This window comes from Oncorhynchus keta, chromosome 1 (genome assembly GCF_023373465.1).
Source record: "Oncorhynchus keta strain PuntledgeMale-10-30-2019 chromosome 1, Oket_V2, whole genome shotgun sequence".
NCBI classification, from domain to species: Eukaryota; Metazoa; Chordata; class Actinopteri; order Salmoniformes; family Salmonidae; genus Oncorhynchus; species Oncorhynchus keta.
The window spans coordinates 38,870,051-38,897,187 of record NC_068421.1 but is presented as its reverse complement, the minus strand read 5'-3'; the positions used below and the strand labels follow the sequence as shown (position 1 = coordinate 38,897,187).

General features: G+C 40.9%; 1 protein-coding gene across 2 annotated transcripts in view; it reads left to right on the top strand.

The window, feature by feature from the left end:
- LOC118384704 (limbic system-associated membrane protein-like) overlaps positions 1 to 27,137 on the top strand; it is a 1,031,328-nt gene that overhangs the window by 522,368 nt on the left and 481,823 nt on the right. Inside the window, exon 1 of one of the 2 annotated variants that reach the window (XM_035771456.2) lies at positions 11,204 to 11,475. The exons of the other annotated variant lie outside the window; for it this stretch is intronic. Coding sequence (XP_035627349.1) covers positions 11,412 to 11,475 — 64 coding nt within the window. The 5' untranslated portion in view covers positions 11,204 to 11,411. Of the gene's footprint in view, positions 1 to 11,203; positions 11,476 to 27,137 lie in introns of those variants that run through there. 2 annotated transcript variants of the gene reach the window in all.

Genomic DNA, 27,137 nt, shown 5'->3' with positions numbered 1-27,137 from the left:
CTCGAAATACTAAACGATGAGAAAACAAAGCATATTTGAAAAAATCATGTCTCTACTGATTATGTCAAATCTGACTGTTACTTTTCTCTATCCATTTCCACTCCTGGCGACGAGATTTCAATTTGTATTTCTTTAGACACTGATGTCTATGATGGTTAAATACGGATTAGAAAAACAGACTAAAGCACTTAGTAGTCTTCATCTGACTGACAGAAGATAATGGAAGGTCTCTGTGACGTGGTCGTTATGTTAAGGCTATGAAAAGCTGCAATTATAAGCATTGTCATTGACTGACACAGGCACTGGTCACAAACATACAATGAATCACTTGCTCACAAAAATGTTTTCGTGGATCAAGTAGACCAGTTCCAGGAGGTATGGTTTACGATTGAAACCCTCCATTGAACAATATACTGTGGCACAGTCAGTGTAATTGTGTTTCACTATATTGATGCTGTAATGCGCTGTGTATAGACAAAATAGCTGAAGTAATATATTTTGATGACCCAAGTATAGAGAGCGAAATGTGAACATAAAAAAACAATTATGATTGACACGAGTCTCCCTCTGTGCTTTTCTTTCTTCAAATGCCAATGCTTTTTTTTGCTATGTCCCTCACTGCTGTAGCCAACAGACATTCTTTATTAAATATTTTGTTTCTTTTTTTTGTCTTTTCAAAAATAAGATAGATCGAAAGATGCAAGTCTCTTCCTTCTCAGTCTCCATCTTTTCCCTCTGTCAAGTCTGAGTGTTCCTCTTCAGGCTGGGCTCCCTAGTTCCCATATTATTCTATAGCTTGTTTTTTTATCTGTATGCTTCTCCTGTTGAGCAGTTATGCATTTTCCTTGCTTTGGTCTCAATCGCACATCTGCAAAAATGAAATAAGATGAGGTGTAGAGTTTCAGTTCTCAGCTGCCAATTCCTGAGATGGAGTTTCAGTCATGTACACAATCCGTCCCAGAATCCATTTCAAAACCTTTTAGTATTCGTTTTGTGATCTTCCACAGATAGAGAGCGATTGTATTGAAAAAAATATTTTTATAATGTCATTTTAGCTCTGCAATGTCAATAAAGGAAAGGGATTTGACATAGTTTTGAAATGGCAACTATTCCTCTCCACAGTATACCTTTCAGGAATGGCTATTAAGTTTGAAAATAACCCTAATTTATATTATAGTGAGTGTGGAAATTGAGCCAGGGAAATAGTCTGGAAAAATGCTATAAAGTAGCTACCTTCCTTGTGAAATATGGTTACGCACATTATTGAATTACATTTCATATTACACCCACCATCTTCTTTTCCTTTGAGTTGATATTCCGTATAGCTGTTATAAGTGGGAAGTCTCAATCTGACAAATCACAGGATGCACTCTTCCTTTTAGAGGTTAATTTCAGAAGCCATTGACTTCCTTCCTGGCAGAGAACAAGGACAATGGGATGATTGAATAAAATGGCTATGAGCTGATCCTTTCTGACACCTTATCAATTTACAGGCAACAGCACTTTATCTGTCAGTGAGGAAAAAGGTGTAAGGGGTGCTGTTACAGGGGGAGACTTCCAATAATGTTCCCTCTATCTTTCACCTCAATGAATAACACAACAGATTGATGGATGTGATGCCCTCTATTTCCATGTAAATTGTGCTTGTTTACAGCAGCTTAAGTTGATTGGCTGAGATACAGTAAGGTTGTTGATCAATTGCCTTGATGGAAATTTGTGTTGCTAGAAGTCGAGTATGTTTCACAACTGGCTATGCACCTTACAGGGGCTCATACTTTAGACTAAAGCAACAAGACACTGCAAAACATTAAACTGGATGGGGCAAGCGTTAGATACAGCCAGGACAACCGTTTTAATGGGCGGAACTAGGTTTCTAACAATGGGACTTTTAACTTTGAGCATATATTTGGGGTATTCTCTAAGGTTTGCTTGTTAGAACTCAAAACCTCTCTTCCAATTTGCCTTGATACACTAGAATGATTGCGCAATCCCACTCGGCTGGGGAATATGGCTAGCATAGGCAAGGCTGCTTGAGAGCTGTCCAGGGTCCTGACTTCTCAGCCTCTTTCTTCTGGTGGTGCTGAACAGACAGCTTGACTTCTCTGCATGTTGATCGACACCCTCTACATATACAGAATCTGGACTAAGGTGGTGCCTAGCATGGGTCAAGGAGAGACTGTTTATAGTAGTAAAATACACCAAACTAAACTATCATAAATGTTCAATAGCATAGGGAGCAGAAGAGGAAGTCCTTATCTGGTTGTTAGCTTAGCCAGATATCCATTCTTCAGCCCATCAATGATTTCCATATTTTGCAGTCCATTGTGGAAAAACAAAATTTCCCTATTTAAACAGTATGCTACTTGTGATACAATTATTGTCTGTCATCCGCTGCATGTGCCCGGCCCGCCACAGGAGTCCTGGCTGGCCAAACCCTCCCCTAACCCGGACGACGCTGGCGTAATTGTGCATCGCCTAATGTGTCTCCCAGTCGCGATCGGCTGCGACATAGCCCGGGATCGAACCCGGATCTTTGTTAATGCCTCAAGCACTGCAATGCATTAGACCGCTGCGCCACTCGGGAGGACCCCAAATGTTATACTTTATTAGCAATAGTGTCTCTATTGACTACTGTATCTCAATAGGCACAAATTGACTAGAAACACTAAGGAAAAACACCCTTGTTTCAGGACACTCCATACGAGGTCACAAAGGAAACATCCTCCATAAGACATGACAGAATCAGAGCTGTGTGTCTCCAGCACGAGCATGACTGATCTGGAGACACAGCAGTTCAGAATGTGGGCTAGCATGCATCTCTCTATCTCTCTCACTGTTCTTTCTCTCTCCTCTCACTCACTCTCTCTCTCTCACTCGCTCTCTCTCTCTGATGAGGGGCTGATTCCCAATCTGGAGGAAACTAAAGTGTTTCAGTCCAGTGTCCAACCCCTAAAGACAGCGGTAGTCTCAATGCATCCTGTTCATGACGAATTACCTGTTCAAATGCATCCCATTCTCACAGTCAAGTGCATCTCCAAACTCTACAACCATCCCTGGGATTATGGTTTCACAGAAATACAAATGTTTTCTGTTACAAAAGCTTTGTCTAATGGCGGGTTTAAACATAATTAGCTCAAAAGGATTTCAAAAGCAGGAGGATTAGGGTTTTGACAAACCTTGGCTATAGGCTACAGACACAATGTTAGCTAAATGAAAGAGAAGAATGCACATGAAATTGCTATGGTAAAATATATGACTGTCTGTTTGCTAGAATGTAGGAATTCAGACTTGAAGAACCTTGGCTCGAGAGAAGTGACTGAAGAAAAGATGCTACACATCACTCAACGTATTGCTATGGTAAAATGGATGGCTGCCTGAATGTAACAATTCACACTCGAAGAACCTTGCACATCTCACGTCTCATGTGGTGCATCCATCAATGCTTTTATAGGGAGCAATGAGATGTTATGGAGGTCTTACAGCAGGTCTTACAATGTGATTAAAGGTCGTACCATTGGACGGTGCACAGGTGGCTCAGAGAATGTGATACCGCTCCCATTCCACAGACCTAGGTGGAGTATCCCATCACTGTGTACGTCGAGATAACCTGAACATTGTCTTACATTGCATTACACACCCCGTCGTGCAGCCTGCATAATATCTCTCAATCAGATACCAAGTCGACTCATGAATTGTTCATGAAAGGATATTTGCTAGGCCGGGCATCATTTACATTGAATTCACAAGAAGTGTTCTTTGAGTCTATATTCTGACTCAAAGAGAAATGTGGCATTTCTTTGGTCATGTAACTCTTGCATCTTCTTCGCAATATACAAAATTCATAATACTTGAGGTATTTTTAGATCCTTATTTTGATGTGTTGTGTGAACTGTACTCTCTCATCACCTCGTCATGGTAAACTGGGATTATTTTGAACCATAGAACGTTCCTATATGTTTGTACCAGATTTTCCTGACTGACAAAGAGAGTTTTTATATAAACATGTGGTTCCAACTCCCTCGACCTCCTCCCCATCTCCCACTGTAAGAAGTGAGTTTAGCAGACATTTGGTTCAACTACTTTCTCTCTAATGACCAGCTTTCCATATCAACCCAGACTTCCACCATAGCTCAGTGGAAAAGAGCAGATGATTGATTTAGATGAGGTACATTGCTGTGCAAAGAAGGCAGTATGGAGAAGCTCTCTCTGCGTCTTGGAACTACAGCGAATTGTTTACATTTGTGTACGCTCACAGTCACAACAGACACTTTATAGGTTTGAATAATTAAACTGTCACATTTACACGCAAACTGGAAATATTGTTTGTATTTACAGTGTATGTCCTTGAGAGTGTATTTCTAAACTTTTAATTATAGTTTTTTTTTTACTTCTCTCTTCATCTCATGCCGAAAGCAATCCCTTGTTAGAGTAAAATCAGCCCATGAACATTCTCCCTAAAATAAAAAGTGTATTAAATGTATTGTTTTTGCTCACATACAAAGTCAGGTTTTGTCATTGTGACAGATACGATCCTGGCCTGACACATCTGCTGTAATATTTACCGGTTTTATGACAGTTTGATAGTTTTGATGGTTTCAGAGATGGATTATTGATCAGATGTCAGAGAGAATTTAAAAGTGAGCTTTTGTGAAATGTGGAAATTGAAGCAGAGGTCTTCTAGGCCGACTGTTCCTCCCTAAGACCTCATGAGAGGAAAACATTTGAGCATTCCAATGTGGTGTGTATTTTCTTCAGTTGGATAATTCGATTTGATTTCCTATGGGTACCGTATGCAAGGACACACTAATGTATCACACTACTATTGGGTATGAAGAACAATATGGATGCCCTGGCCCCTGGGTGCCATTAGCCTGGTCCCAGATCATTTTGTGCTCCCGAGTGGTGCAGCAACTCTGTGCAAGAGGTGTCACTACAGTCCCTGGTTCGAATCCAGGCTGTATCACGTCCGGCTGTGATTGGGAGTCCCAAAGGGCGATGCACAATTGACCCAGCATTGTCCGGGTTTGGTCGGGGTAGGTCGTCATTGTAAATAAGAATTTGTTCTTAACTGACTTGCAGAGTTAAATAAAGGTAAAAATATATATACAGTGGGGAGAACAAGTATTTGATACACTGCCGATTTTGCAGGTTTTCCTACTTACAAAGCATGTAGAGGTCTGTAATTTTTATCATAGGTACACTTCAACTGTGAGACGGAATCTGAAACAAAAATCCAGAAAATCACATTGTATGATTTTTAAGTAATTATTTTGCATGACATAAGTATTTGATACATCAGAAAAGCAGAACTTAATATTTGGTACAGAAACCTTTGTTTGCAATTACAGAGATCTATACGTTTCCTGTAGTTCTTGACCAAGTTTGCACACACTGCAGCAGGGATTTTGGCCCACTCCTCCATACAGACCTTCTCCAGATCCTTCAGGTTTCGGGGCTGTCGCTGGGCAATACGGACTTTCAGCTCCCTCCAAAGATTTTCTATTGGGTTCGTGTCTGGACACTGGCTAGGCCACTCCAGGACCTTGAGATGCTTCTTACGGAGCCACTCCTTAGTTGCCCTGGCTGTGTGTTTCGGGTCGTTGTCATGCTGGAAGACCCAGCCACGGCCCGTCTTCAATGCTCTTACTGAGGGAAGGAGGTTGTTGGCCAAGATCTTGCGATACATGGCCCCATCCATCCTCCCCTCAATACGGTGCAGTCGTCCTGTCCCCTTTGCAGAAAAGCATCCCCAAAGAATGATGTTTCCACCTCCATGCTTCACAGTTGGGATGGTGTTCTTGGGGTTGTACTCATCCTTCTTCTTCCTCCAAACACGGCGAGTGGAGTTTAGACCAAAAAGCTCTATTTTTGTCTCATCAGACCACATGACCTTCTCCCATTCCTCCTCTGGATCATCCAGATGGTCATTGGCAAACTTCAGGCAGGCCTGGACATGCGCTGGCTTGAGCAGGGGGACCTATCGGGCGCAGCAGGATTTTAATCCATGACGGCGTAGTGTGTTACTAATGGTTTTCTTTGAGACTGTGGTCCCAGCTCTCTTCAGGTCATTGACCAGGTCCTGCCGTGTAGTTCTGGGCTGATCCCTTGCCTTCCTCATGATCATTGATGCCCCACGAGGTGAGATCTTGCATGGAGCCCCAGACTGAGGGTGATTGACCGTCATCTTGAACTTCTTCCATTTTCTAATAATTGCTCCAACAGTTGTTGCCTTCTCACCAAGCTGCTTGCCTATTGTCCTGTAGCCCATCCCAGCCTTGTGCAGGTCTACAATTTTATCCCTGATGTCCTTACACAGCTCTCTGGTCTTGGCCACTGTGGAGAGGTTGGTGTCTGTTTGATTGAGTGTGTGGACAGGTGTCTTTTATACAGGTAACGAGTTCAAACAGGTGCAGTTAATACAGGTAATGAGTGGAGAACAGGAAGGCTTCTTAAAGAAAAACTAACAGGTCTGTGAGTGCCAGAATTCTTACTGGTTGGTAGGTGATCAAATACTTATGTCATGCAATAAAATGCTAATTAATTACTTAAAAATCATACAATGTGATTTTCTGGATTTTTGTTTTAGATTCCGTCTCTCACAGTTGAAGTGTACCTATGATAAAAATTGCAGACCTCTACATGCTTTGTAAGTAGGAAAACCTGCAAAATCGGCAGTGTATCAAATACTTGTTCTCCCCACTGTATATGTATATATATTTATGTCAGCAACATACCACTCTACATCCCACTGTTGGCTTGCCTCTCTTGCCCCCAGGGCAGAGATTAGGGACATTACCCTGTGTAGGGTGCCGTCTTTCAGATGGGACGTTAAACGGGTGTCCTGATTAACTTTGGTCACTAAAAGATCCCAAGGCAGTTGTCGTAAGAGTAGGTGTGTTAACCCTGGTGTCCTGGCTACATTTCCAATCTGTCCCTCATACCATCATGGCCACTTAATCATCCCCCCTCCTCTCCCCTGTAACTATTCCCCAGGCTGTTGCTATAAATTAGAATGTGTTCTCAGTCAACTTACCTGGTAAAATAATGGATAAATAAAATTAAATGAAATGTCAAACATGGGTACCAGACTGATAGCACAAACAGATATGGGACCTGGCTAATGGTACCCACGGAATCTTTATTGTTCAGTTGTACCCAACGTTAGTGTGACGCATTAGGGTGTTGTTGTGTACAGCACCTGAACTTGGTATGACAAGGAATGGCAAGTAGTGGCATGATGGCACAAACAGACAGTTACCCAGGTTAGGGTGCCATTTCATGTCAAATCTAATCTAAATTGCTGTTTCCTGCAGTATAATTGGATAGCAAGCTGTGTAGTTTATGTCGTAATCATAGCATCCCAAATCATTATGAATATGACACAGGTCTCATACAGTAATGGCATGAATTAAGATCCATCCTTAAGGTTGTTTTTTTATAAAACATACACATTAGAAGTGGAAATACCATCAGATATTCACCAGACTGAATTGGGATTAGATGCTCCTGTGAGTCTGTCTCATTTATACTGCTTTCAATCAAAATACTATCAGGAGTAAGTCCTGTATGTGTCATGGCTAAATGTTGTGAATATTCTAATTGTGATCCATAATATTCAGTAGGAAAAATAGCAAAACTCCATGTTACTTTTTTTTTTACAGTAACTGACAATCCTTCTAGGTATTTATTTGAATTGACATGTCCCTTTCCAAAGATTAGTAATAGGAGGATTACAGGCCTGTCAGAGACACTATCCCAGTCCTAGGAAGAACAAAGTGTCTTTGAAAGAGCCTCAGACGACTTACATGCGTCTCTTCCTCATTGCTCTCTGAAGGGGTGTCTGTGGGAAAGATTTAGCCTGATCACAGTAGCCTTTTATGTTTAGTGCCACTAGTTCTGACAGAAGGAATGTGCTTTCAATGTGCAGAAATCCAGTGGCTTATTTTTCCATATGTCTTTCAAACAGCACTGAATACTCAACTCAAACAGAGTTCATCAAGGCTATCGATCTACTCTGGACTAACATGTAGTGCTCGACTGACTCCACGTTAATTCGTTTTTCCTTAATGTCTAACTTGATGGAATTGTCTGCATGCAGTTTCAGGCTATCCTTATTCCAATGATTGAAGTAGGCTGTGAAGGAATTGCTGCTGAAGCCAATTATAATATGGAAAAACCTACTGTAATTTGTCATTACTCAAAGATGAATATTTGGGGAAGCATAGTCAGTGAAAAAGTCTTAAGATAAATGGTCTTAAAGAAAAAAAGCCCTTAACCCTCTATTGAGTATTCGTTTCAGTCGACTCAAAAGCCTGTTCCACTGCTTTTCAGATTCTTCACCTAATCAGGGACTGATTTAGACCTGGGACACCAGGTGTGTACAATTAATTATCAGGTAGAACAGAAAACCAGCAGTACTCTGGACTCCTGCACTATGGCCAGTCTTCCACAAGTCCAAGCATTTTGTTCACACCCCCTCAAAAAGTTGCCACTCAAATTGCATTCAGGCATTCGTCACACTGAGCCTGTATTTGTTGTAAATGGAAGAAATGTGGAGGGACCAAAAAAAAAAAAAAAAAATAGTAGACACTTTGGGATTTTGTGTCCGACATTTTCGGATGGAGCTAATGCTTTATCCACAGCCGGATGAACGACAACGGAGATGATTGTCCCTAAAAAACCACACAAACAGTCTTTCATTTGACGAATGCAGCTCATCTGAATGTGTCCATCTGTTTTCCTATAGCTAGGTCCCCGGCCTTAGAGGGGTAATCGTGGGAGGGGCTAAAAATATTGTCCTGCGTTCTTGAGACTATCCCAATCATGGCAGATTTTTTTTAGATTCTTCTGTCCTATTTGCGTTCAAAGAGAAGGTTTTGGTATTTCGATTAGTTTTTAAAATCAACTTTCTTCCAAACAACAGAGTACACAGACTATATAAAACGAATATTTAGCTTTTTAAGGCAGGCACTATATTAGCCCAATATGTACTCTTAATGAGCCTACAATCACTTCTTAATCCTTAAAAGTCTATTGACTCAACCGTCTAACATAACAAAATCCGTCAGCTTAAACTAGACATATCTGTTTCTTTGCATGGGCTGCATCTCAATTCACTACATCCGCCTATGCCGGTCTTCCGCATCTACAGTGGAAGGTGCCGAGCTATAGCGATTTTTGTCAGACCACGAGACATCTCGACATCTTCTGTACCGTCCAAAACGGTTTGGCCTGAAGTCGGCAACGCAGATGTGCCAACTTCTGTCTGTGGTGTCAGAAACATTTGGGCTACAAACTAAAACCCCACTTTGGAAAGGGGATACTGTCACAGGTGTTCTCCGTTTTGCCCCATGACCCCCACAAGCGTCACGGGACTTGTCCGAAGGTAACCCATACAAATGAATGGAAGTATGGAGTTTATACTTTTATCTGCACACAGATAACAGGCATTGCCATGAGAAACACACCATTTCACACATTTCACATTGTGTCACATGGCATGTTTGGGTTGAGCAGGCGAGCTGTGGCGGCCTCATGGTTATTCACTGCGACCTGCATGTCTTCAATTAAATATCCCAATGAAATGACAAACCATGTGAGAGGTGTTGCTGAAAGAAATAATGTATACAGACAATTGAGAATTATGACAATTTGACAGCCCGTTGCTCTTACATGCTGCTCTTAAATGCATTCTAACGGGGTACCGTTTGGCTTTGCATGCTAGACTGCAGGGATCTCATTGATTACTATATCAGACAGTAACAGAAATACTATTCAGCCTTGAATGTGAATTGTGTACACACAAGGGTTCTCTAGCAGAACATGCATCATGAAAAGCTTGTGGTTCACATGGTGGTGTGTAACAGGTAGAGAAAAATATTCAGTAAGGTGTTACGCATCACATCCAGACATCCTCCTGAGCCACTTTTGTTTTTCTTTTCAATTATTGAAGCTGTAATGTCTTTGGCATTCATACTTAACAAGTGACTAGGATCTGAGCATAATTGAATTCAGCAACACCAGTCATTTAGCTCACCAGGGTTGACAAGAGGAGACTGAGCTGTGGAAGAGGGAATACAACGACACGTTCAGGCAGCATCTGCTTTCATTGCCATCACAATAAATCCAGGAAGATTCAGGAAGAAAAAACAATACTTGATTATAAACAAAGACAGGGTTTCCACGCTGAATGAATATGCAGGATTCGTCTGGATTGACCTCGCTGTCAGTCGTGGACATGTACAACGGTAGATGAGAGGACCGTATTGGGCTGGCAGTAGAGAGAGAGAGGGATAGAGCATGTTAAAGAGGAAACACTTCCCTCCCTCCCTGTCCCCTTCTCCCTCTCAGTCCTCTCTCTCACAGGCCATTTTCTAGTGAGTAGGGCCCCTGGACTTTGATTAGTATTGTGTCTTTACAAACAGCCTGCCCTCACCTTGCCTGCAGGCTGAATGAAGAAGTGTCTTACCAAATGTCACTATTAGTATTCCACAGACCTTTTTCATTGTTTTTTTTTTACAGAGGGTAGCTAAAGGTCATTCCTCTCTTGAGGACTGCTGTGTGGCTGGTGAGGTGTTGAAGGGTTATTTTGAAAATAATGGTATTGTTATCACAGGTTGCACATCACATGCAACGAGAGAATCAATCTGGATTAAGTTGTTGTAATAACTGTAATTGTGTGCATTTGTCCTGATTTATTTTCTTGATTTTGTAGTGGCCTATGCATCAGAGATACCTGGAATGTTTTTGTTTTTTTTTCACCTTTATGAAAAAAGTAATGGAAGTAATGGCTGGAGTAGCTCCATTGGTGGTCATAGGCAAAATTGATCATGGAAGCATGTACATGGCTCTAGACACTGAGACACACATTCATTAGATTATGTCACATGTGAAATCATTAATCAAATTTAACAGGTCATGTCAGATGTTATGCAATGTTTCAGAATGCTATTCTAGACGACAGGCACTCGTGTGACCTTCGATCCATACAGCGTTGCTTTAAAAAATGAAAGAAAAATTAAATTGAACAATAAACACAGATGGAACATAGGCTGACTGGTGACTCCCCCGTTCAGCATGAGTCCGTATCCTTATCAATAATCAGAATATGATGTCCAATTTGTGATTTTCTAGGTACTTGCTTAACCACTAGGTGACAGTGACGACCAGGAGAGGCAAGCGCTGAAGCGCACAACTATTCGTGATTTCAAAAAAGGATGCGTTTAGCACAGGAGCACTTGAGATGTATAGTATAGTGCTCTGCAGCATTAGGACATAGCCTTCGAGCTATACGCCCTCTGAGCATCATTTCTACCAAAAAACGATACTGCCTGCTCACGAAATTATTGCACGAGACCTGCACTTGAAATACATTGACTATCAGGAGAGGTTTTGAAGCAGACGAGGACAACATGAATTCCTTCTGGATACACACAATTTGGATACCGGGGTTCTTTTTCTCCTTTGGATTTCAAGGTACGTGTTGCATTCTATTTTTTATATATATAATTATGTTGCTTTAGATTACCAGTCACATGACTCTTTTCAGTTTGGAGTTACAGAGGAATCCCTTTTGTGTTCTTACGCCTGCTGGGCGTCTGCTTTTGAAGCTCTGATCGGCAACATCTGGTGTCTTGTACTACTTATTATTTATCCCCCGTATTTATGACTTTCACCCTTGCCTATTTATTGCTCTCTTGACACACTGTAGTTATGCACACATGGAGAACTAGGCTACACTGACACACACGCAGAGGAGGAGATTATCAAAAGTACTTGACAGCGATACGATTAAAAGTGAGTGGGGTGGCGGAGGACACATTCAGTGGCGAGAGTTCATGGGAAATTACTCAAGCCACAAGTTTTGAAATTATTTCTTAAGTGACATGTCGTCTGCGATGTCCCAGCTGAGTTTGAATCTTGTTGCAATATTTTTTTCTGTGCACCGCTTTGTGGTTGTATAATTAATGACGCTCATGTCTGTCTGATTTTGCTAGCTTTCGAAGCTGATGGCTTCATCTGTCACTGTAGCCTACTGAAAATTCTACTTCGTGGGGAGATCTCACTGTAGCTTAATAATTAAGTATCAGACAGGTTGGTTGAAGTTGCAACGTGGTGCATTGTCAAGTGACTTAATTGATACAGTAACCTAAATAATGATACATAAGTGTCTAGTATTAATTTATTCAAGCTTTAGTTTACAATGGTCGTGGTCAGGGTTTGGCCGGTTTCGGCCTTCATTGTAAAAACTGACTTGCTTAGTTTTAGAAAGGTAATTATTATTTTTTTAAATCAGAGAACTATTTTAAATTAAATAACAACGACCCTGGGGAAGAGTTGCCGAGCGAAGGACAGTGGAGGGGTTGAATGAACCAAGTGGGAGCTAGTTCATTCATCCCCAAATAGTATTATGGTATTGGAAATAAGCCAGGACCCCTATTTTCACAGAGTCAGATCTTGGGTGCTATGTCTCATTCGAGGGATGGAACCATTTGAAGGAAGTGACCTCACCCCAATCACTGCCCTGGGGCATTTGGGTCTCCTTTAGACCAGAGGGAAGAGTTTACCCTCCTGGCCCTCCAACCCCACTTCCAGTAGCTTTCCATCTCCCATATCAGGATCAACCAGGCCCATCCCTGCCTAGTTTCAGACAGCTTCTTGTGACGGTATGTGCAATACAACATCTACACATAATACCAATAGGCCTCCATTGAACAGATTTCTGGGGTTGTACTAAGGTAATGTGACTCATGCCTGGGCACATCTCTGATGGCCTCATTGCAGCATCCCACTATTAACACTAATGTAGCAAATTCGATGGTTGTCCTGCACAGGATTTGAACCGACTACCTTGTGGCTCTCAGTCCAAGTTTTTTATGCTGTTGCCAAGAGGTTCAGTGTTTTTTGGGGGGGGTGTTCTTGATGATGGCCAATGACCCCTGTGTGCAGACTAATTCTAATTTGGTCAAATATTGTCATTGTGACATGACTAGTGAAATAATTTGGTAAATTGGGTGATTTTAAAAGGAGTTGTGTGTGCCATTATGGTGTGCTGTCAAACCCAGCGCTGTAGTTAATAAAAAACTCAATGGGGCTTAATTTGAAAATGGCTTTGAATGAAACCACAACATTCTAGGCTTCCAGCACTAACTTATGAAATGTTTAATTTTCTATTCTCTATGAAATGCAATGCATGATTCGGCCTTATCATGACAGCGGAATGTATGTTATAAGCAACTGCCAGGGGCTGTCATATGAGGTCTTCCTAACACTAGCAGGACTCTACAGTGCAACCCTTTTACTCTCATATCTGCCCAAATATTTAGCTGTGCGAGATAGCTGTGTGTAATTTTATTTAGGAGCAACAGTGCGCCTAGAAAAATGAAAGATTCTAGCTTTAATATCTCAAATATTTTTAATTTTACTCCTACATTTTCTTTGTGTGCGGCTCCGCTTTTCAACTTAGGCGCACACCTGCTGTGGCGCACACATGGAACCCCCAGCAGGAGAGACACAGCAGCATTTTGACATTGATCTCCAACAGAACCCTGTATGCTTAACCAGTCTGGCCATGTCTCACGCCTTGGGGCGGTGCCATAGGTCAGTGGCGTCGACCACGTCGGGCCCACCTCTCTGGCCCACTTTTCCTCTTCATCTAACTTTCAATTACCCTTATTAGTCTATTAACATAATGCTAATTTGTTTAATGAATTTGGGTGGGCAGGGCAAGATGCTGCTCTAAATGCCCATGGTTAATTTCTCTGTGGAGACTAGTAATGAAACTGCACCATAGATTACTATCGTAGTCAGGAGAAAGTCTCGTTTTTAGTATGGCTGCTTCATGTAGCGTGTGTACTATGTTTGCTCTTCATAGAGCACATATACTGTGCTTTCATAGCTCATACTATACAACAGTAGATTGTCCCCTTACATACTATACATTGAAAAAGAAACTTGACTTCTCAGTTGAAAAAATAACAGTTTGGCCTTGTGCCATGGCATCGTCTTTCTTTCTTTTTTGGTTCATCATTTTCTGATGGAAAGTATTAGGAACCTTGAGATACAGAGTTGTTTAATGGTGTAGATGCTGTTAATCTTTTCTGAGGAAAAGAGATGGCATAGCTGTGGATATAATTGATTTCTTCATCTTTTTCCAGTAATACAAATAATTGCCTTTCATGTGGTGATCAATGCACACTAGGCCCCTGGGAGGAACAGGATTTTGAAATATACTTAGTCGAAGGAAAATAGTGCCATCGCCTCGGAAACAAGAGAATGATCCTTAAATAAAATCTGTTTGGAATGGACTCTAGAGCTGTCCCCAAAACAGCCTTGGACAGAGAACTAAGAAACATTACCCAATACCCATGAAATATACCTCCTTCAGAATGTCAGGCGCATAGGGAATACACAGTCTTCACAAATGAATTGGAAAGATTGATCTGAACAGTCCGATTTAATTAATTAAATTGGAGGATTTGTATTGATGCTCTCTCTCGCCGGGCCTTTCACTGGAGTCCACGATGATCTCTCTTTGGGGACTAGTGATTTTCCTCCCCACGCTGGTGTCCACAGACTCCCTCTATTTAAACTGATCCGACTGAATTGACTCCAGTGTGTTTTGTTGGTCTTCCTGTATTCCAACCATGTCTCTGTGGTTGGTTGTAGGCAGGATGTGCTGGGTTTGTGAATTATGTAAATACTGTGCTGTGGCCACAGGAAGGGAGAGAGGGAAGCAGAGACAGGTTCTGAGTTGGGTCTGGAATAAAACACAATGGAGCGGAGCCACAGCAATACACCTTTATACTCCCTCCGTGCCACCTCGCTTTCATCCTCTTTAATGTCTGCAATGCTTCACTACTCAGAGCCCCATACCAGGAAAATTGCAATTAGCTCTGTGTTCCCTGTACAAGGCTTCTGGTGCCTGTGATCCTCCGGTACTTTTGGGTGAAACATGGATCGCTAACCGTAAGCATGGTGTCTGTTGGAGGGACTTCTCTCCTCATCCCTCCAGGTTAGCACTACAGGACCTTGATGTGCTCAGTGGGGTTGTCGGTTTTCCAGAGTGCAGCCTAGTTGGGCACAGGAGAATAATCTGTTCACTTTGAAGAGGTTTGGAAATGAAAACCACTTTATACTGAGTCTATATACCCCTGACCTTTGGCACATAGGGCAGTGTTGTTGACTGTATTTAGGTCTATTACTATCACATTTGAACGTTAGCAGATTGAATTTAGCTGACGTTTCCTTCACAAAGTGAAAGCATGTAACACGTAAGACTCACTGTGAATTCACAAGGGCCGTAGCCAGGATCTGAGTTTTAGTGAGGTCCGATGGGGTTAATATTTTAGCAGTTTTAATAGCTAATTTCCAACAATTCTACACATTTTTGCCATGAGTTATGCCATTTTAATATGATATCTGAGTGAGGGGGACTAACAAAATCAATGGGGGCCCCCTGGAGGTCAGGGCCCCTGGGCATGTGCCCAGCGTGTCCAGTCAGTAATTCGGCCATGATTACTACAAGTTTAAATAGCTGGCTCGACAATTTATTTATTACACTGACATGGACTTACACTATTGAGTAAATGTCAGTGAGTGACATAACAATAAAACTGCTTATGCACAGCCAAGTTTAGAAATGGTGCATTCTACTATTCTAACTCTCAACATCCTGACTATTTATGAATATATTTTTTTATTACAGAGGTCTGTACGTCATTGTCCTCCATATGTATCTACGGCCCTGCTCACAAGCTACACAGACCAAGGGCAAACAAACTGCCTATTTATGTAGACAATATAATTCAATGCTGTTGAGCAGCACACCAAAGCATGTAGCAGTTTCATCAGAAGGTTGAAACGCATGAAAGCGACTGAAATGTCGAACTCCAAGACAAATAATTCCAAGAGGTTACATCAATTTCAAGCTCTCACAAATATTTCTTTTTTATATACTCCACCGAGGCCATCTTGGGATTTTTGTTGTTAATATAAAAAATATTTTAAAAATCCTCTTTTTTTAAAATTTGCATTTTTTAAAATGATTATACAGATAAAGGGCAGAACACACACAGACCCCCTACCAAATCAACCCCCCCCCCCCCACCCCAAATCAATAATTAAAGCAGGCATGATATACAATGAGTAATATAATCAAATAGTAAATACAAAGTAAAAATTATGATACAAATTCTAATTTGGGTTGGTTTATGAAGTTGTGAAATTAGCTGGGTCCATGTCTTCTAGAAAGAATAGGAAAGGTTGCCAGATATTATAAAATGTAATTGCGGATCCCCTATCAGAGTAGTTTGAGATGTTGCATAACTTCCTTTATCCACTGGTTAAAAGTAGTAGGAAACTGATCCTTCCACTTTAAATATTATAAAAATATCTAGCTAGAAGAGTAGTACATGCTGGCATTTGCTCATATAACTGTTTAGAGGGGCCTCCTGTGGTGCCACTCCAAATAATGCAGTAAAGGTCTCTCCAGTATCTTAGAAAACATCTCAAAAATTGATATCCAGAATTCTGTCAATTTCGGGCATTTCCAAAACATGTGTAATAAAGTAGTATGAGCCTGCTTATATCAATCACAAGTGGGATCTATTTATGGTCTAATCTTGGATAATTCTGCTTTTGACCAATGCAGCTGATGAACTATTTTAAATTTAATTACAGCATGTCTTCGACATGTAGATGAAGAATATATTCTCTGAAGCATAATCTGCCAAGTTACGTCTGAAAGTTGTTCACCTAAATTCTCTTCCCATTGGTTCTTAATAGAGGTCAGGGAATCCTGAAATGTGCAAGTCTCTGATCATGCTTATGCCTCCGTAGCCTAGTGCTTAGAGTGTTGGACTAGGAACCGGAAGGTTGCGAGTTCAAACCTCCGAGCTGACAAGGTACAAATCTGTCGTTCTGCCCCTGAACAGGCAGTTAACCCACTGTTCCCAGGCCGTCATTGAAAATAAGAATGTGTTCTTAACTGACTTGCCTGGTTAAATAAAGGTTAAAAAAAAAAAAAAAGATGGGAGGTAGATGGGAGGTAGGTAAGGGATAATACAAAACTGATGGGAACTGGCTAGCCTGCTGATCCGTCTCTTCAGAACAATATGTTTTTAAATTAAAATGGATGCCACTAAGTTTTACCCCACACAAAGATTTATCCAAAAATAGCAAATACATAATTTAAAAAACAATACTCTGAAGTCTGGTATGAAAATACCCCCCCCTAGTCACCTTGTGGTGGGGAACACTAAACCTATCAAGTAGAAAGCCCTGCTGAAATAGTGAAGGATTTAAAAGAAGTTGCGCATAATAAATGAATAAGAAATACTTCTTTACAACCCGAAACTAGGCTGTTTTTTAAAATAATGCATAAAACATTTTATAAATAGCATCTTACAGCAATTCCACTAAGTAGCAACTTCTTTAAAGAAATGACGTAACCTAATAATAGAACTGTGCTTTATGTACTCTGGATACGGGTACCATCAATAAATAGACTGTCGCCAAAGAGGTGAACATTCTCTCTCTTTTTTTATTTCACCTTTTATTTAGCCAGGTACATTTAGCCAGGTAGGCCATTTAGCCAGGTAGGCCAGTTGAGAACAAGTTCTCATTCACAACTGCGACCTGACCAAGATAAAGCAAAGCAGTGCGACAAAAACAAGAACAGAGTGATAATGTGATAATGTGATAAACAAACATACAGTCAGTAACACAATAGAAAAAGTATATGTACAGTGTGTGCAAATGTGGTGTTGTGTCTTTACTATCATTAAACTGAAGACTTTGTTTTTATCAAAGATTCTCTGTAATTAGCTACTCGATTAAACTGAATAATCATGTAACTGTAATTAACTAGGAAGTTGGGGCACCAAGGAAAGTATTAAGATTACAAAGTTATAATTTCCCAATATAACCTTTCAGATATTTTTATATCTGATCAATAGTCTTCTGATTAATGATTTATTTATTTTACCTCACATTAGTCTCATTCCAAACTTCGTAAATGGTTGGTTATCTGCACGAACCCAGTCTTCACTATGAGTCATCCATACATCAATTGTCTTAAATCATTTATTTATTACTAACTAAGTAATTCACTGAAATGCATAAACAAACAGTAAATATGGTTACATGAAATGATAGAATGTGCCCTAGTGGGCTGAACCGGCATGGCAGCTTGTTAGACAAAGGGGCAATGGGGGGTCGACTAAGAACAGAGTTAATTATAACAATTGAAATGCTAATCCCTTACACATGAACGCTCACTCATTCGGGAACAATTGCAATCAATCAATATATTTATGCTCAGTGTGTCGTCTTGATCGCTGGTGAAAAGTCTTTCTTTTGTAGAATTGTCCGTCTCTCTCCCTCTCTCTCTCTCTCTCTCTGTCTTGGTTAGAGGGGATAGTTCAAAGTGACATTCGTTATAGGATGGATGTTTCGGCAGTTGTCGTTCTTCGCGTTCAATGATGCCGAATTCCTAGCTGCAGACCAGTAATTAGTATCAAAGACTTGTTCTCATTCTGTTGGTATCGATAGTCTAAGAGTTTAACCACGTGGTATGGTTAAAAAGATTCAGCAATGCTCTACACCTTTAGCCCTCTCGTAATTGAGGTAATCTTGGTCTACAACCTTTGTCCCCCCCCTAATGGAGAAAAACATGGTCTGCTGATCATTTCTCAAAGTTGGGTTTTATTCGGAATGGCAGAAAAGGGCTGTCCCAGGGGCGGTCCTCTGATTTAGTTCAAATCCAATCGGGAATTTTTCTTCATTAAACAGTCCACGATCATATTACACCATTATACAAACAGTATCATGCTCACTCATTCATCTTATACAACAATTAGATGTAAACCTCATATCTGAGCCTATTATATAAACAGCGTTATGGTAATGTGGCCACACTGTCGAGCTTCCCAAGTTGTGATAAACGGACCAGTTCGTAGCTGGATTCTTCACCGATCTTTTACACTTTCTCTGGAACATGAAATTTGTTCGTACCTCAAGTTCTGTGAGGTGGAAGGATTTCCTTTGTCCTCTGAAAGTTTACCCTCTCTCTAATACTGTGTGGCCATGAGGCAGGGTCTTCTGAGGAAATAAACAAAAGGAGTAGATTTTTAGGCGTGGTAGAATAGATTCCGGGCATAATGTACAAACAAGGGTATGGTAGGATGTGAGTATAGTGGAGGTAAACCAAGGCATTGAGTGACGATGAGAGCGATTGCATCTCTGGAGACACCAGTTAAGCCAGGGGAGTTCTCTGCATGTGTGGAGGGTGCGACAAAATAGCGAAGGCATTTAGGTCGGGGCTGGAGGCTCTACAACCTCGGTAGAATATTTGCCTATACAAAGGTCGCCTTATGTGTGTCTTTCTCCTGCCGTTGTATGTTATTCGGAGCCGTGCAGGAAAAGCCACACCATACCTAACGTCAGTCCGTCCATGGAGCAGACTCTTGACAACGTTGAAAGCGGCACGGTTACGACCAATGCTGGGGGCATAGTCTGGGACGATAGAGATGGGTTCACCGTTGCGTCGAAGTAGGATTCATTCTCTGGGATGACGAAGAACATCAATACAATCCTGATGGTAGTTTAGCCACAAGGACGCAAGGTTTTCCGCCATGCTGGGAGCAGTCTACAAGGACTTCTTTATTCAATTTGAGGGCTTCCTTCAATAACTTTAAGACTGATGAAGTAGGGAAGGGTTTGGCCGGCCGGAATGTCATTGTTCCATTGCACTCTAGCGGCTCCTTGTGGCGGGCCAGGGGCATACACACTATGGTCGCCAGTTGTACTGTGTTTCCTCCCGACATATTGGTACAGCTAGCTTCCTGGTTTAGCGAGCAGTGTGTCAAGAAGCAGTGCGGCTAGGCAGGGTCATGTTTCGGAAGACACATGGCTCTCGACCTTCGCCTCTCCCGAGTCTGTACAGGAGTTACAACGATGGGACAAGACTGTAACTAACAAATGGAAATAATGAAATTGGGGAGAAAAGTACAAAAAAAATATAACAAACTGAGACACAACCCCCAAACAGCAAGCAATGCAGGTGTAGAACACTCCTCTTCCAGCGAGAATCATAATGGCTAGAACTATCATGCAGTTGAAATCACATTTTGTTTTTCTGTTTTTTCTATCAGGGCAAACTGACATGCTGTATTCATCATGGCTGAAATAGGATAATGGAGAAGCTATATGAATGAGTAGAGGGAAGGCAAAATATACCCCATGCAAAAATCTCATTAATTTATCTTCATACACAATGTTGGAATTCGGCAGATAGATACTATACTACTTATGTTTAAATTGAAGTCCAACTAAAGAGGTTTTTCTTCCTTTCATCTTTCAGTTGCTTGTATAGAAGTAGTGTACCACTGTTGTACTTAAGACAGCAATACTCCTTCTGTGTGTGTCTTGAACAAGCCGGTCTGTTCCTGATTCCTGACCTCTGTACTACTCAGCCACTCCGCTGCATTTTTCATCAACGCAAGGCTAAGTACATTTCTTCCCAGCTGTTTGCTGTCTGGCTGGGTGAGGATGTTGTTGGTGTGTGTTACATGCACACAGGCACTTAGGTTTCATCAGAAGAAAGGACATGTTAAGGGACATATGTTTCTGTTTGGTACCTGTGCTAATACGAATCTTTCTCTCAGCCTTTGTTTTACCAGTCCTCTCTTCAACACCTGGCATACTTTCTTGCTCCTACCTGGCACGCAGGCGTCCCATCTAGAGATCTGGAAATGCAAATGCACTATGCTAAATGCTAATAGTACTAGTTAAAACTCAAACGTTCATTAAAATACACATGCAGGGTATTGAATTAAAGCTACACTCGTTGTGAATCCAGGCAACGAGTCAGATTTTTAAAATGCTTTTCGGCGAAAGCATGAGAAGCTATTATCTGTTAGCATGTAACACCCCAAAAGACCCGCAGGGGACGTAAACAAAATAATTTGCATAGTCGGCGCTACACAAACCACACAAATAAAATATAAAACATTCATTACCTTTGACCATCTTCTTTGTTGGCACTCCTAGATGTCCCATAATCACTATTGGGTCTTTTTTTTGTATTAAATCGGTCCATATATAGCCTAGATATCGATCTATGAAGACTGCGTGATAAACGAAAAAAAATAGCGTCTTATAACGTAACGTCATTTTTTAAAATTAAAAAAGCCAACGATAAACTTTCACAAAACACTTCGAAATACTTTTGTAATGCAACTTTAGGTATTAGTAAACGTTAATAAGCGATCAAATTAATCACGAGACGAAGTGTTTTCTATAGGGGTCCGTCTGGAAATAATGTCTGTGTATTTCTCAACCAAAATATCCGGTCGGAGACCTGAAGAAAAAGCCTGTCTCTTGTCCGTTTGACCAAGAAACAAAGAATTGGCAATTGACAAGACTGTTGACATCGTGTGGAAGCTGTAGGTACTGCAACCTCAGCCCCATTTAATGTCGTTCGCCCATAACAATGGGTTGAAGTGGCGGATGGATATATTTTTCCACTTTCAGTGATCAGATTTTCCTGCACTTTTCGATGAAACGCACGTTCTGTTATAGTCACAGCCGTGATTTAACCAGTTTTATAAACGTCTGAGTGTTTTCTATCCACACATACTAATCATATGCATATACTATATTCCTGGCCTGAGTAACAGGGCGCTGAAATGTTGCACGATTTTTAACAGAATGTTCGAAAAAGTAGGGGGTAGGAGTAACAGGTTAATAGTGTGCTTCAGTGACTCCAGAATAGGGTCAGAAACATGTTTCATCTGTCAGGTTCCAGCTCACTACCAGAGTGTAGTTTTTACGACGTTAAGATATCAAAACACTCTTTCAATGGAGGACTTAAAACGCTGCTTGTTTCCCGACCACATACTCCATTTTGTCTCTTTATAATGTTTGACAAACACTTCCTTGGCTCCATTTCTTGAGTTCCAAGCCTTCTGATTTTATCTTGGCTTTACTGGCAGATGCGCCAACATTCACGGAAGACCGTGATCTATTTTTTCCAGCGACGGGTGATCATTCAACCTGGAATTGATTCTGGCACACTAAAGCTATTTTTATCCACGTGTAGCTAGTAAATGTCAGTGACCCGATTTCAGGAAACTAGGCGTATGTCGCAAGTCATGACTTCACAGGAGAGCCGTCTGAACATTAAAAAAGGGTTTTAATCAAAATGAGTTTTTGGACAGAAATGCCTTCTTAAACATGTGAACTTTCATGTGCTTTAATAACAAACCTTTATGCCATTTTGTAAATAGAAATAAAGTTGTTAAATTACGAGCCTTGTTGGTTCAGCCAAAGAAAAGTCAGGAACCTTCCCGCAAGCTGAGATAGTGAGCAGGGTTTCAGATTGGTCTGCGGTGTAGCATCTTGTCTATAAAATCAGCTGCTTGTTATGCATAGATAATCCTTTCAACTGTAGTTTTTTCAAAAGATATAACGTTAGCCATGGAGAACTGCAAATATGTTGCTACTGCTCTCAATAACATTGCTGCCCTGAATTTATCAGTGTGAAAAAGTTGCGATGGAGTACTTTCTGGAGGACCATCATGCCATGCTGACTCTCTCTGACACTGAAAAATGAATCAGACGATGAGGAAATCACCTGATTTAGGTTAAAAAAAAAATAATTGAAGAAGACATTGTAGAGTCTTCGGATGACAGTGATGGGGAAGAAACGGCGATCAACAGTCACGGAAGAACTTGACTGAGTTTTGAAATCGGTGGAACACAACGGACCAAACAAGCTGTGCAAACTAAATTGAAACGACACAGGACAAAGGGATTGCAGTCTGCCGTGATGCTTTCATCCATGTATACGGGTAAGAATCTAGCTACAGTTTGAAATATTATACGTTTCTAATGTTGTCAGAAGGTTGTTTTCATTGCAAGTTAAAGCTTGCTGTTAGCTAGCCAGCTGGATGTCGATGACTGGCTTGCTAGCTAACATTGAACCTATTTGGTTAACTTTAGCTAGCTAAGACAATTAGTTTGTATTGCTATTGGGATTAGAGTTCATTTTTTAGCTAGCTAGTTAATGTGACATGTCTTAACAAAAGACCCAAAGTTTAAGCTTGTTGTTAGCTAGCTAATGTTAGCTGAGGTTAGATGGCTGGCTTGCTAGCTAACAGTGAACTGATTTGTACTTTAGCTAGCTATGACAATCGGTTTGTATTGTTAGTTAAAGCTTGCTCTTAGATGACTGGCTAGCTAGCTAACATTACGTGTATGAACTGTGTGTATTGATATCTCTGAATGCCATTTCGCATTTATTGTATAATAATTCTAAAATATTTGTCTGTAATTTGTCTTTCAGCATCAGTAGAACACGCCTGACTCTCCTCAACCAGTCACACAAGGACAATGGTCTCATGCCTCCCATCAAAAAGAGAGCTGACTCAAGCATGCAAACGCAGCAGTGCAGTCATCAACTTCATGCACCATTTCTTAAGCAACTACGGAGTTGGGGAAACACGTGGGGACCTAACTGCAGTGGCCAAAACAAGAACAAGTTGGTGCTCTGGTATTGTGCCTGGCGGACCATGCACAAGCTCCACCACAGTCTGGACCTTCACTTCCTGATCACAGGCCACACCAAGTTTGCCCCCCGACTGACTGGTGCTTCGGCCTCCTCAAGCAGCTCTTCAGAAAGACCAGAGTGAATACTTTGTCTGAGATGGCTGGTGTTGTGAAGGACAGCACAGAGACAGGGGTCAACATCCCACAGCTGGTTGGACTGGAGGATGGTACGGTGCCGGTGGAAAGCTATGGCTGGCAACAACACCTGACTCCGTACCTGACTCCGTAAAGATCCAGCAGTACCAGCACTTCAGGTAAAAATACTTTTCATTGCATTGTATGAGGTTATTCTTCTTATCTTGGGAGGTGAATTGATGTTGTGCAAGGTTGTAATGTCTTCAGATTTTATGTTGTTGTTATTCCCTGTTTTACAGCTTCGGTGCTTTGGAGCCTGGTGTTGTCGCCAAGGAGCGTTTGGACTGTCGCGCAGCAGCTGAAACCTGGTCCCAACGCTGACATCCTTCCTCCCATAGATGGTCTGCCTGTACAAGCACCACCTGGACTGGACACAGACAGACAAACGTAACTTTTTGAGAAGATCAGGGAGTTTTGCAATGAAGATGCTATGGACATCTCATGCCCTGCACACACATGGCATGCGTTTATGGCTACTATTAATTATCCTGCTGCTCAGCCACTTTACCCCGATTGTATACATATAACTACCTCGTCTATCACTGATATTCTTCTTGAAAATACTGTATATGATTTTATTTATATTGACACTATCTATTTCTGATATTGCTACTATGCAAGTGACCATTTGGCTGAACCATGTATACCTTATGTAGAGACCCATCCACTTAGCAAGACTTATCAATATTAATTTTATATATCATTATTTTGCTATGTGTGGTCGTAACATGATTTTGTGACATAACACAACAATATCATGTGACCGTATCAAGTGTCCACCACACAAATATATGGCGCATGCATCTGTTTATGTACTGTACATGTGCACCTCACTCAGGTTTCAACTCTGGTTGAATGGCCTTAACTTACAGTTGATGTCGGAAGTTTACATAGACCTTAGCCAAATAATAAATTTAAACTCAGATTTTCACAATTCCTGACATTTAATCCTAGTAAAAATCAAATTAGCATCACCACTTTATTTTAAGAATGAAATGTCCGAAAAATAGTTGAGAGAATGATTTATTTCATTCCCAGTGGGTCAGAAGTTTACATACACTCAATTAGTATTTGGTAGTATTGCCTTAATTTAAACTTGGGTCAACCGTTTTGGGTAGCCTTCAACAAGCTTCCCACAATTAGGGTGAATTTTCCTCCATTCCTCCTGACAGAGCTGGTGTAACTGAGTCAGGTTTGTAGGCCTCCTTGCTTGCACATGCTTTTTCAGTTCTGCCCACATATTTTCTATAGGATTGAGGTCAGGGCTTTGTGATGGCCATTCCAATACCTTGACTTTATTGTCCTTAAGCCATTTTGCCACAACTTGGGAAGTATGCTTGGGGTCATTGTCCATTTGGAAGACCCATTTGCGACCAAGCTTTATCTTCCTGACTGATGTCTTGAGATGTTGCTTCAATATATTCACATAATTTTCCTTTCTCATGATATCATTTATTTTGTGAAGTGCACAAGTCCCGCCTGCAGCAAAGCACCCCCACAACATGATGCTGCCACCCCCGTGTTTCACGGTTGGTATGGTGTTCTTCTGCTTGCAAGCCTCCCCCATTTTCCTCCAAACATAACTATGGTCGTTATGGCCAAACAGTTCTATTTTTGAGGACATTTCTCCAAAAAGTAAGGTCTTTGTGACCCCTATGCAGTTGCAAACCGTAGTCTGGCTTTTTTATGGCGGTTTTGGAGCAGTGGCTTCTTCCTTGCTAAGCGGCCTTTCAGGTTATGCCGATATAGGAATCGTTTTACTGTGGATATAGATACTTTTGTACCTGTTTCCTCCAGCATCTTCACAAGGTCCTTTGCTGCTGTTCTGTGATTGATTTGCACTTTCCGCACACCAAACTACGTTCATCTCTAGGAGACTGAATGTGTCTCCTTCCTGAGAGATATGACGGCTGCGTGGTCCCATGGTGGTTATACTTGCGTACTATTGTTTGTACAGATGAACGTGGTACCTTCAGGCATTTGGAAATTGCTCCCAAGGACGAACCAGACTTGTGGAGGTCTACAATTTTTTTTCTGAGGTCTTGGCTGATTTCTTTTGTTTTTCTCATGATGTCAAGCAAAGAGGCACTGAGTTTTAAGGTAGGCCTTGAAATACATCTACAGATACACCTCCAATTGACTCAAATTATGTCAATTAGCCTATCAGAAGCTTCTAAAGCCATGACATAATTTTCTGGAATTTTCCAAGCTGTTTAAAGGCACTCAACTTAGTGTATGTGAACTTCTGACCCACTGGAATTGTGATACAGTAAATTGTAAGTGAAATAATCTGTCTGTAAACAATTGTTGGAAAAATGACTTGTGACATGCACAAAGTAGATGTCCTAACAGACTTACCAAAACTATAGTTTGTTAACAAGAAATGTGTGGAGTGGTTGAATACTTTTTGATAAGTATGTGTGTAACAGTATATAAAGTATGCTAATGTACTGGTGTGAAGGCATTTGGGCAGTAGTGTAAAGTACTTTACAAATACTTTAAAGTACTACTTACTTTTTTCGGGGTATCTGTACTTACCTATTTTTATTTTTTGCAACTTTTACTTCACTACATTCCGAATTAAAATAATGGACTTTCTACTCCATACGTTTTCCCTGACACCCAAAAGTACTCATTACATTTTGACAGGAAAATTGTCCAATTCACACACTTATGTATCAAGAGAACATCCCTACTCCATTTGATCTGGCAGACTCACTAAACACAAATGCTTCATTTGGGCAGCAGGGTAGCCTAGTGGTTAGAGTGTTGGACTAGTAACCGGAAGGTTGCAAGTTCAAACCCCCAAGCTGACAAGGTACAAATCTGTCGTTCTGCCCCTGAACAGGCAGTTAACCCACTGTTCCTAGGCCGTCATTGAAAATAAGAATTTGTTCTTAACTGACTTGCCAAGTTAAATAAAGGTACAAATAAAACAAATGTTAAAAAAATTGTAAATTATGTCTGAGTGTTGGAGTGTACCCCTGGCTATCCATCTGTAAAAAAAGAAAAAAAAGAAAAAAAAATTGTGCGATGTAATATAAGGAATTTGAAATGAGTTGTACTTATACTCAAGGATGACAATTGTACTTTTTCCACCTGGATGTGGCTGGGGTTATAGCATTTGTTTCACAGGACCCATCAATTTAGTGTTCCTGGGTAAGTGTCATCTAATATTTATAAAATATATTTATCTGGACACTTTCTGTTTACCTGGAATTTTTCCAAATTGTAGGTTACTATCACTTTTAGTCTTAATCTTTACTAAACTACTCACTGTTTAGCACATGACCTCACATGTGAATCCTTAAAGAGATGGATGGGGCTGGTTTAAGAGGGTGTGAACAATGCTGAATGGATGTAGACAAAGGGGAGCTCTCCAGTAGATACCA